Source organism: Heterocephalus glaber, unplaced genomic scaffold (assembly GCF_053883595.1).
Source record: "Heterocephalus glaber isolate CG9 unplaced genomic scaffold, H.glaber_assembly_v1.0 deba00001452, whole genome shotgun sequence".
Lineage (NCBI taxonomy): Eukaryota > Metazoa > Chordata > Mammalia > Rodentia > Bathyergidae > Heterocephalus > Heterocephalus glaber.
The window spans coordinates 8,651,023-8,662,632 of record NW_028258302.1 but is presented as its reverse complement, the minus strand read 5'-3'; the positions used below and the strand labels follow the sequence as shown (position 1 = coordinate 8,662,632).

General features: G+C 45.4%; 1 protein-coding gene across 1 annotated transcript; it reads right to left on the bottom strand.

The window, feature by feature from the left end:
* Window positions 1-6,934: 6,934 nt before the first annotated feature.
* Smim12 (small integral membrane protein 12) lies at window positions 6,935-10,590 on the bottom strand. Its single transcript, XM_004850914.4, has 2 exons — window positions 10,384-10,590; window positions 6,935-7,846 (listed from the first exon to the last, which is right to left on the bottom strand). Exon 2 carries the CDS (start codon window positions 7,839-7,841, stop codon window positions 7,563-7,565), a length of 279 nt encoding a protein of 92 aa, XP_004850971.1. The 5' UTR covers window positions 7,842-7,846; window positions 10,384-10,590; the 3' UTR covers window positions 6,935-7,562.
* Between the last annotated feature and the right edge of the window lie 1,020 nt (window positions 10,591-11,610).

The following is an 11,610-nucleotide window of genomic DNA, read 5'->3' as shown; positions in this document are numbered from 1 at the left end:
AGCCACTCTGCAGGCCAGAGGCTGGCCTTGGCTTAGTGTGATGACAGGAGGCAAGCTGGGAGAGGGAGGGGGAACGGGGTGGTGGGACCAGCTCTGCCAAGAATCCTGCGTTATCGTGGGTGAGCCACTTCCCGCTCCAGGCCTCAGATCCGCTGTTACCATAAAGAGAATCAGTGCTCTTCCATCTTCTATTTGAACTCCTCAGAGATGAGGGGCAAGTACTCGAAATGAGTTTCATATAAAACAAGAAGCTTTACATCAGCTTCGTTTTTTTGTTTTGGTTTTTTGATACTAGGTATTAAAACCAGGATCTCACACATGCAAAGCACACGCTCTACCACTGGGCTGCCTCTCTGTAGCCTCTCACATTGGCTTCACGATGAAATGGAGAGACCAGACCCTGCCCTTTCTGTCTGCAAGGTTTTCAGGGCTCACCTGCCAGCCTACTCTACTCTTTCAGGCCCTAGGCTGGAGGGAAGGTGCTAAGGGGAAAATGAGACAAAACAGACATTCCAGGATGGCCCTGCAGGCTCTGGACAGGCATTCCCACCCCTGCCCAGGACTCCTCATCCCAGAGGGTTGCCCAGGGGTCTGCTGAGACTGAGGAGCACACCACCTGGTAAGTGCATTAAGTGGCTCCCTGGGCTGAACCCCAGCCTTGCTGGATTCCTTGGAGCCTTCCTATCCACCCTGCTGAGCTACTGCGGAGCTTTGATCACTGCTACACGAAGGGCTTCCTGAATGCTTTCCTGAGGACATTGTTCCCCTCTACAGAGTCATCAGGGTCAAATTCATCACCGGCTGTGCTGGTCCAGGTTCTGCCCAGTGGAGAAATGCAGCCCTCTGCCCAAGCTCCACTTCTCCTGGGAGAAATAAGCCAGTAATTTCTCTTGATTTAGTTCATTACCAGTCTTGGGGAAGGCAAAGCAAAACACTGCTGCTATTAGCACCAGATGGTAGGCACCTCAAAACACAACTCTGATAGCCTTGCTCCCATTTTACAGATGATGCTCGGAGTTTAAATGAACTTCTCAGTCATACAACTAGATTACAGAGTTGGTTTCACACCCAGGTCACTGCTTGAACCATTGTGCTATATGGTAAATCTAGGCAGAGATGTATAATACACCATTCCAGATCATGTATGTTTCAGTGTTGACAGGAAAATTCAGAAGATACACACCTGGATGTCAGCAAGGTAGATACTGGTAGTAGTTGAACCACAGGTGAGGTCAAGACTGCCCAACAAGGCATTAAAGCAGAGGCAAGAATGCACCCGGGAGAACACTCACATTTAGAACAGGAGGGAACCATGGCAGAGGAAAGCTGGAAAAGGACATTGAAGGGGAGGTGATGTCGAGGGAGAAGCCCAAGAAGAGTGCTGCAAAGAGCCAGAATGTGACCAGGACCAAAACAAGGACACCAGATTTGCCATTACAAAGGCTTTCAGCCAAAATGGTGTGGCTTCAGCACTGTAGTGCGGGAAACAAATCAGCAAAAAAGCTAAGGGTGCCAGGATAGGGCTGGGGGCTCAAGGATCTTTGTTTAAAAAAGGATCACTATGAAGTGCTGCTGTGTTGCATCCGAAACTCATAAGTGGAGAGTGCCAGGCACCAGGGCTGCGCAAGTTGCTCCAGCTTCACTTGGCAGCTCAGGCTCAGATAAAATAGAAATGGACAGTGGAGCTGGGCTTGGATGTGAGGGAACAGGGACAGTGAGAGAGGGCATAAAGCACAAACACCTTTGGACTCTTCCAGACAGAAAAGCTGCCCTTGCTGGTTTTTTAAAAATTCAATAATCTGGAGGGCACATTTGACATTTTTTTAAAAAGCCAGGCTTTACCTTTGTATTATGTAAAAAGGATTTGACAAACAGATATATAATGTTAACAAATTTAGTTGAAAAAGAATAAACTCTTAAGTACATGAGAGGCACTCTTGGAACAGAAATGAAAACGGATCTGCCAATTACTACTCTTTACTTTTCAAGCTGATTCCCCCAAGGGCTTCTATTTAGCAAATACTTTTAAGAGACTGTGTACGGCAAAGGAATCAGAGAGCAATTTATTTTTATTTCATTGTTCAGACTGGCTGCCATCCCACTTAGATAGAAGGGAGGTTTTCCTGGGTTGTCACGGCTTGCACTTGCATGTCTTCAAAGCACTTGTAACTGCTTCTCACTCTTTCCACACCACTGGCAGGGAACATGTTTGCATCCCCATTTTGCAGGTGGGGAAACCAAAGGCCACGAGAGAAGGCATAGCCCAAACACCAAATTTTCTTGCCTCTGTCGTCCACCTCTGCTCCTAATTCTTGACCTGTTGGGTATTCTGAACAACCTCCTCCCCACTTGTCACCTCTGAGTTTGCAGGTAGCACGGATAGAATTCATAGTAACCCAGATCTGAAGCCTACAATCCCTTGCCAGCTTGGTCCTTAGGCAAGACAATTCTTTCCATAAGATATTTATAAAAGGCCCTCAGCCAGACCTGTGAGAGAGCTTGTTATTACTCAGCCAAGATTGCTCTCTCCTCCCGTTCCTCATTCACCAGGATCACAATGATACATGCAACTATTGTAGGAAATGTAAGCTCTTCCTGAAACAAAATTTAAGCAGCTAGTATTTACTGAGCACTTACTTACATGGAGCCCATGGACTATGCTAACACTTCACATACATTACCTTAGCCTTGGGACAGCCCAGCGAAAATTCTTACCCCGGTTTTATAGATGAGGACATTGAGGCTAAGAAAGACTCAGTGACTTGACCAAGGTCATTTAGTTTGAGACAATATTCATAACTCAAGTCTGTCACCCACCAAAAGCCACCTGATTTTCACTCAATAGCATGGCCCTAGCTTAGCACCCTATGAGTAGTACATGGAAACACATCCCAAAGTGGCATAAGACAAGCCAGGCAAGACTGAGCTTTTTAATTCTAGCTGCTTGGCTCACAACCCAGACTCCAATGAGGCTACTTCCATGCTGTTTCACGCAGCCAACAGTCCCATCAGCCAGGGCGCTGGGAAGCTGACAAGTCAAAGGGCTCCCTGGCAGGCTTGTCCTGGCAGCGACCCAGCTGACTTGTGCTAACACAGCACAGGAAAGGGTCTAGCGAGAATGGAAAAGCACCAGACAACGAGCCGCTGAGGGGAGAGAGGTGATTCCTGCCCCGCTCAGATAGGATAACCCTGCTCCACAGCCACAACCATCACGAGGCTGGGAAAAGACCTGTGGAGGAGGGAAACAAGAGGCAAGCGCAGGTACTAACTGATGTATTTCAGTGAACTATGATTGTCGGGCCAGTTTAAGAGAGGGTCACATAACTCCAAGGTGAATTAGCAAGCATGGAAGAAAACCAGTCCATGTCCTGGTGCATTCCAGCAACCCTGACCTATCTTTGCCTACAGCCAGTAACACAAGCCCTGCTACTTAATGTCACTTGTGCACAGGTCCAAGAGCACCTATAAGATGCTGTAACATCTTAAGAGTGGCTACAGCAGCCTTGGATCTCCACCAGTCCATGGGAAAGGAAGACTGAGCTGAGAGTATTAATAGACTTGCTAGAGCCAGAAATTTGGCCAGGACACTCCCTAGGAAATGAAATTATTTTAAAAAGGGGCACAAAGTCAGCCTGGAAGAAGAGAGCAACTCAGATTTCCAAAGATAGAGCTTCTTCAACCAGACATTGGTAGGAGATATACTAAAATATCTGAAAGTCTAAAAATGTCTGTGGGAAAAATCTGTGGGTATTGTCCCTGTGGCTTTCCATCCTCAAATATTTTGCTTAGGGTGATATTAAACTGTACATGTGTAGGATACACAAAAGAGTTTTCAATGGAAATCAATTCTGTGACCTAATATTTGCTACAAGTTGTTTGAAAAAAATGCGTAACTCTCAGATATCATTAGGAAAGGGACATTTTTTTGTTGTTGATTTTGTTGCAGTGCTGGGAGTCAAACCCAGGGCTTCACTCATACGCTAGACAAGCCTCTTACCACTGAGCTACACCACTACCACCCCAGGACAAGAGGGGCATTTTTGAGAGATCACAAATTGACCCTCACTGGTTCCAAATAACCCAAGTATGTTAGCATGCTTAGATTTTAAAAAATGAATTGCCGACTTTTTTTAAAACATAAGTTTCTATAGATAAATAATAAAAACTCCACTTAACTTTTACATTTTTAAGGGAAAAAAGTGGAAAACTGGTGCCACTGAGGAAGCAGCAAACTGGAAGTTGAATCACTACTGCCCCCTCTTGTCAGGGCTGTACTTTGCTCATTTGTCATCTGATCCTGCAGGCATCAAGATTTGTTTAAATACCGAATAGTTTCTCTAGTGTGAGAAACTGAAAATGTAAATAAGGACTAAAAGGTATAATAGATAATGTGAAATAGGAAGAAAAGGGGCAAAGGGGAGGGGGAGGTGGGAGGGGTAGGGGAAAGGAAAGAAGGGACTGGAATTAATATGAGAAAATGAAAAAATGGAAACAACATCTTTGTAAATAGGGAGGGATGGAGGGGTTGAAGGGAGGGCTGGGCAAGGGTGAAAAATAAGAACCAAGAGTGATTATGTAAAGGTGCATATCTCCAATGATGAATGTCATTATAGTGTACACCTAAAATGTACCAATAAAACGATATACCAAAAAAAAAATTGTTATTCCTGATTTAGTCCAGGGAAGATTCCAGGCCTAGTAATGCTCAAAACCGCCACAGGGTGGCAGCACAGGTCTACCAATGCAGAGGCCACTAGCCAGAACCCTAAGCAGAAACTGAGCTTAGCAGACCCTTTTGGAACCAGAAATCTCACCTTCCTCAGGTAGCAGTCTTTCCCCACTCTCATCAGATTTATTCCCCGAGGACCAACAGCAGCTCAGCTCAACATCTCCACTAGGCCACAGACACTGAGGGGAAGCCACTGACTGGACTTAATCCTTTCTTCTCAGGCCACCACTTAGAGCACCCTCCTCCTCCCAGCACTGCCCCACTCCCCAGCTGGCATCTCGACCTGTTCAGGAGTTCTGCCCGCCCCCATTAACACCATCAGGCCCCAGAGGAGAGAGAGAGATCCTGAGAGAGGAGACAGGGCAAACAACCTCCCTTTTTCCAGGCAGATTCCCTCTTCAGTGATCACTATGCTTCCCTGTGCACTTAGGTTAAATGAGTCAGCTTCATGAGCAGCACGTTCTTCTGCCTCTTCCAGCCCTCTGCTCATTGCCCTTACCTCACCAGCAACACCTCAAGTGGTGACATTTAGCATTAACTCCTGCAACCCTTTCAGAGAGACACTTGCTACGATGTATGGACTCTGAAAACTGTTCATTCCATGTCATCCAAATGCCATTTACTGTTCCCACCACTGATTCCAAAATGCAGGAAAAGCCTTACATAAAACAGTCCTTGGAGTATTTAAACTTGTGAACAATCAGAAACAATTCAAATGTTCAGCAATAAGGAAACTGTTGAAAATCAATTTTTGCTATATTCTTCAGAAGGTACTTAAAAACAATTATGACCTCCGAGAGATGCAAATGAAAACAACACTGAGATTCCACCTCACTCCAGAAAGAATGGCTGCTATCATGAAATCAATCAACAACAAATGCTGTAGGAGCTGTGGGAAAAGAGGAACCCTGTTCCACTGCTGGTGGTAGTCTAGACTGGTGCAACCACCATGGAAATCAGTATGGAGATACCTCAAAGAACTAGGACTGGAAGTCCCATTTGACCCAGGTATTCCCCTGCTGGGGATCTTCCCCAAAGAATTAAAAAGAATCATACCACAGTGATATATGTGCACCCATGTTCATAGCAGCACAGTTTGTAAAAGCTAAAACTTGGAAACAGCCCAAATGCCCATCAACTGGAGACTGGATCAAGAAAATGTGTTTTTTTTTAAATAAAATGGAGTACTACTCAGCCATAAAAAATGACAAATTAGAGACATTTACTGCTAAATGGATGCACACTGAGGTGATACTCTTAAGTGAAATAAACAGGACACACATGTGTAAATACCAAATAGTTTCTCTAGTGTGAGAAACTGAAAGTGTAAATAAGGACTAAAAGGTATAATAGATAATGTGAAATAGGAAGAAAAGGGGCAAAGGGGAGGGGGAGGGGAAAGGAAAGAAGGGAATGGAATTAATATGAGAATATAAGAACCAAGAGAGTCTGTAAATGTGCATATCTCCAATGATGAATGTCATTATATTGTACACCTAAAATGTACCAATAAAAGGATATACAAAAAAACCCCAATTATGACCATGTGATAAGATGAATGATTTTAAGAAATAACAGGTGAAAAAGCAATATAAAATTTAAAGTATAATGGTGTAACTGTCTTTAAAAACTACACAGAAACCCAGTATGGTGGCACATGCCTATAATTCTAGCACTTGGGAGGCTGAGGCAGGAGGATCACCATGAATTCAAGGACAGTCTGGACTACATAGTGAGTTCAAGGCCACCCTGAACTACATAGCAAAACCCTGGTTCAAAAACAAAAACAAAACTACACAGAAAAGTAGTGAAAAGATAACAAAATTCTAACAGTGGTTGCATTACAGTGCTGGAAGTGTTGGTGACCTTGTTCTAATCCCTACCAAATTTCCTTTAATGTGCATATATTATTTTCTCTTTCTTTTTTTTTTTTGGTACCGGGGATCGAACTCAGGTCCTTGCGCTTGCGCAGCAGGTGGCAAAAGCACTGAGCTAAATCCCCGGCCCTATATATTATTTTCTTATAGAGAAAAGGAGGGTGGCACACATGTGAGCGTTAAGACTTTGAAAGAGCTACTGCCTCTAATCATGATGGTAAAAAGGCTCTTGGGAACCACCGCCTCCTGGATTCACAGCAACCAGAGTCCTTAACCACTATCACTGGCCTACCCCAAATGCCATCTAGAAGACAGGATTCGATCAAAATGGTTCTCAGATGCCACTTTAATCAAGTGATGAGGGGTAGAGGACGGTGATTGTTTCCAAGCAAATTCACCAGGCACATTTCCTCCCTGCCCCAGCAGGAACAGCCTGCATATCTGACAACAGAAAATGCTTTCCTTCCCCAGGGAATCCCATTCCTGAGCTGACAAGAGGATTTCAGGAAGAATGAACACAAAGGGTAAGGCAAACTAGTCAAGGGAACCAGGTAGATTTCTGAATTCTTCCCTGTACAAACTGGAACTAGACACATGGGTATCTCTCCTAAAGGGAATACCCAAATCCCAGCCATCCACACTTGAGGCCAAACCACCTCCCCAGGGAGACTGAGAGCCCATGTTCATTTACAGCACTCCTCGGGACAGTGCACCAACAGAAGCTCGGAAGCCTGAGCAGTCGGACCCCATTCTATAGATTCAGCCTTCCTCTTGGCTGGCCCCTCAGCTGCTCCTGTGTCTCCCTGGCTATAAAGGTGCAGCCAGTACATGTGAGGCTGTGAGGTACAGAAGAGGTCAGAATAAGCAAAAGCAATCAAATGTATGTTCTGGGGCTGAGTTGACATCATGGCAGGACCAGTCACAGCCCTGTTGACCATAGGGTCCTGTGTCTTCCATTAATTCTTCTCAGGGCGGTTTCTGTTCAGGACAGATTTAGGGGCAAATTCCAGCTTGTCCTTAAGGCTCACCACCTGGGTATGGTCCTTGCCTAGAAGTTCATCCAGCTTACGATCCTCCCGGCGCTCTGAGATGCTCTTTTCTTCTTCCACAGGAAGTGGATCCTTTCCCCTGATGAACCATTCGAGGTGGTAGCCCACAGCCCCAACCACGAAGGCCACAGGAAATGTAACATAAGGAGCATAGCTGCGCACCATGGTCCAAAGCATAGGCCACATGACATCTGCAGAAGAGCACGAGGTATCAGTAGGGAGAAACAATTACTCCTTCCTCCACCAAAAATGGGACAGCCCACCAGGCATTCCACTTAACAGGAAGCCTGCCACAGAGCAGCCACCCTATGCAGAGTAGTACAAGAGGATAGTCTATTTTATCCAACAACCGGGCCCCTGAAATAACCAAGGAAATATTGGAAGACTTAATCGTTAAGGAAGGTAGGAAGAATCTCTATTACATGTACTGTTCTCTTTTGACAACTGTGCACCTATGTATGGCAGTGTTCCCCACAAGGGGACCTCTGAGCATTTCCCAATAGAGCCTGTTGACCTCTGGCTCTCCCTCTCCAGTCTGCCAACATCTCAGAAAGGGCAAAGAAGCCTTTCTCTGTTCTACAAAATTTCTCCATGAGTACAGCCAGTCACCATACACAGTTCCACTGTGAATCTCCTGGTTCTTAAATAATAAGTAGTTCCTTTTCCTCATGTAAAGTAATAAGGAGTGTATTTAAACAGCCAAAACCGGGCTAGGGACTTAGCTCATTGGTTCCGCTGCCTCCCTCACAAGCATAAGGTCCTGAGTTCGATCCCTGGTACCAAAAAAAAACCCACACAAATTGGATTACTCTAATGTCTATTTAGTCATAAATGATTATTATTATTATTATTATTAACAATTATTAAAGATCATTCACAATTATAATGATAGGTACCATTTACTCAGCACTTATTACATGCTAAGCCTTAGGCTAAGCACTTTATACACATTTTATATACTCTTTTCATCCTGTCCTAAGTAATTCCAAGTCTCCTTGGAAGAATTCAAGTGTTTTGTGGACCCAAAACTATAATGGATCATTCTAAAGGTGAGAAAAAACCCATCGCTGCTTTGACTCTGTCCTACTCTTAATCCTCTGGCTTAGCACCAGGCCTACACTGGGCAATTTTCACATTAGTTATCATCTAACCCTGACAACACGTCCATGATATACAAATTATTCAGGCAAATTTTTGTGTAAGGCCACAAAAGCTCAAAAGACATTGCTAACTTGCCCAAGATTACTAGAAGCTACAGACTCACTGATTTTTAAGACCAGACCTCTCCAACGTCAAAGCCTGTGCTCATTCTCCTGGAAAAAACACAAAACACAACAGATAGGTGCATGTCTTCTGTCCAAATCCTGGACTTAAGGGAGAGCCTCCTGCAGTTTTCCCTCATTAGCTTAGCATCTTATTACCTAGCTAAGTTTCTTTTCAGTATCGGGACTCAAACTGAGAACCTTGCGCTTGTGAGGCAGGCACAGTGCCACTGAGCTAAATCCCCGGCTCTAGCATCTTATTACCTAGAAGAGCTTCCACTTTTGTAAATTCTGAGATTATACTGAGAGATCTGTGAAATTCTAAGTTGTAGATATTAAAAGAGGCATTCCTGAAGAAACCCAAACCTACCACTGCCCTATTTTATCCCCTACCTTTTAAGTTGTCTCTTTCCTAAACAGCAACTCTCCATTTCTCTCTTAAAACATATCAAACATCAGTCCACAACTAGAATATTCTCTCACATGCAGGCCAAAGTCTTTGTCATCCCGCTTATATGCTAGTCATTTACAAGTCAATTCATTCATTTATTCAACATGGTTATTCAACACATATCATCATCTTCTCAGGCACTGCGCTGGATTACCTTACCTGTCTGCATTTCTCAATACATCTTAAAGTGCCAAAAGAACAAGACCTAAGTCTACTGAGCACACTATGCCCTAGCCAACCCCCCACCTCTCCCACCCTTTCTGGCACAAAGTGCTAAAAACAAAAGTTTGTTGAACGAATGAATGACTGACAGCTCAAGACTCAAGCAACTCACTAGTGTAAAACCACAGCAGTCATCCACCCACGTGTCAGGAACCCAGCAGATGCCTTTGCTGATTATGAGAAGCTACGAACTCCATGAAGTCATCCCCAGAGTTATACAAATGAAAGAGGCGAAAATGTACTTCAAATACTGTGACGTCTATTTCCAGCCAGGCACGGAGGGAGCCTGCGGGAGCCTGCGAAAGCGTCCGGTACTAATCAACTCGGCTGCAGGGAAACCTGGGCGTGGGTCCCAGAGGCCGTGAGACCTGAAGCCTCACTATCGCATTCGAGACTTGCCTACAAGAGAAAGGAGGCCCGGAAAGGTGGAAGAATTCTCCCTGACTGAAAGTGGAGCCCAACTGGGAGGCGGAAGCGCGAGAGGTCAGGGTTCAATCAGCTGCCCCCCTCCCTCGTCCCCTCGGCTCCCAGTCCCCTTATCTCATCCCACCACACTCAGCCTCGACCACATGCGCACTCACTCAGGTGCCCGAAGACTAGAACTGGCCACAGAAGGCCAGCTGGCCAAAGGAGTGCTGGGAAGCGAGGGCACTGCCAGGCCCAGCCAGGGACGGAGCGAGGCTCCGTCACTCCGCTCCTAGCTCAGAAGTTACGGCCTAGAGCCGTCGCCGAGGACGGGCGGCCCCGACAGCCACCTCAGGGAAAGGAACAGCACTTCCGACCTGGTGCTCACCTGCGCCCCAACCCGCACAACCTTGGCCTGGCCCCAGCTTTCCGACTGCTAGACCGGAGCACGGAAGTCTCCGCTTCCAGCCGCCCGCTGGGCGTCACCGGTGACCCCGCGCAACGCCCGCCTGCTGCCTCGGGGCTCAGGGATCCGTTGAGCTCCAATCAAGGCACAGGAAGAGAGACGTCCGCACCGGGGCTCGCGGTGCTGAGGTTGTGCAGCGCCCCCTGGCGACCGGGAGGTTCTCCAGCGACTTTGCCGCTTGCGTTTCTCAGAGAAAGTGAAAAATCATTCACTCATTTATTTAACTGACATTTATTAGGCGTCTTCTGAGACCTAGGTCAGATACGCCGAAACATAAGATATGATCCTTGGAAGAAGCTTTTCTTAGCAGAGTGTACTCTAGTGCTTTAAAATCTTTTTCCATCGGAGCTAACTTTCTACTTCTGTGACCTTGAGAGCATTATTAATCGGTCTGAGCCTCCTTTCTGTGTAGAGGCAATAACATCCATTTAGTAAAGAGGTTTTGAGAATTAGATGAGATAATGTATGTAAAGTACTGTGCCAGGCAAACAGCAGCCACAGAAACAGATGGTAGATATTGTGTCTATAAAAAAATTGAAATATAGTAAAACTTGTCTTACATGAGCCCTGAAATATATGTATTCACTCTCTACTCCGTGTTTCCACAGTACCTGGCATAGATGTCTATTTTAACACACACAGAAAAGGCCCCAGTGCTCAATCTTTTTAAGGCCCCAAATGGCCTTACCTTCCCAACCTCATCCCTCTGATCTTAGCCAGATATATTTCCTTGTGTTTAGTAATACATACTACTTCCTGTCCTCATACACAGACCAAAGTGCTTATATGTCTGTGCCTTGACTTATGCTTTTTCATCTACCTGGAGTACTCTTCCCAGCCCTTGCGCTGCATCCTGAGTACTGACTAAGCAATTCCCTCAGGCAGAATTGAGTAGGACTCAGAGTTCAGACCTGGAAACCAGATGCCCATGGCTTCAACTTTCTGGCTCTGCTGTCTGCTAATCCTCAGAAAAGCTCTTTACACTGTTTAAAGACAATAGAATTCACCTTCTAGGGTTGCTGCATTAAATCACATTAATGTGTATATAGTACTTGGCAAAGTACTTGGTACTTCCTCAATAAATGCTCAGTAAATGGTTATTGACATGTTAAGTATTCCCCAAATTCATTCCCCTTTCTGCAATGTCCT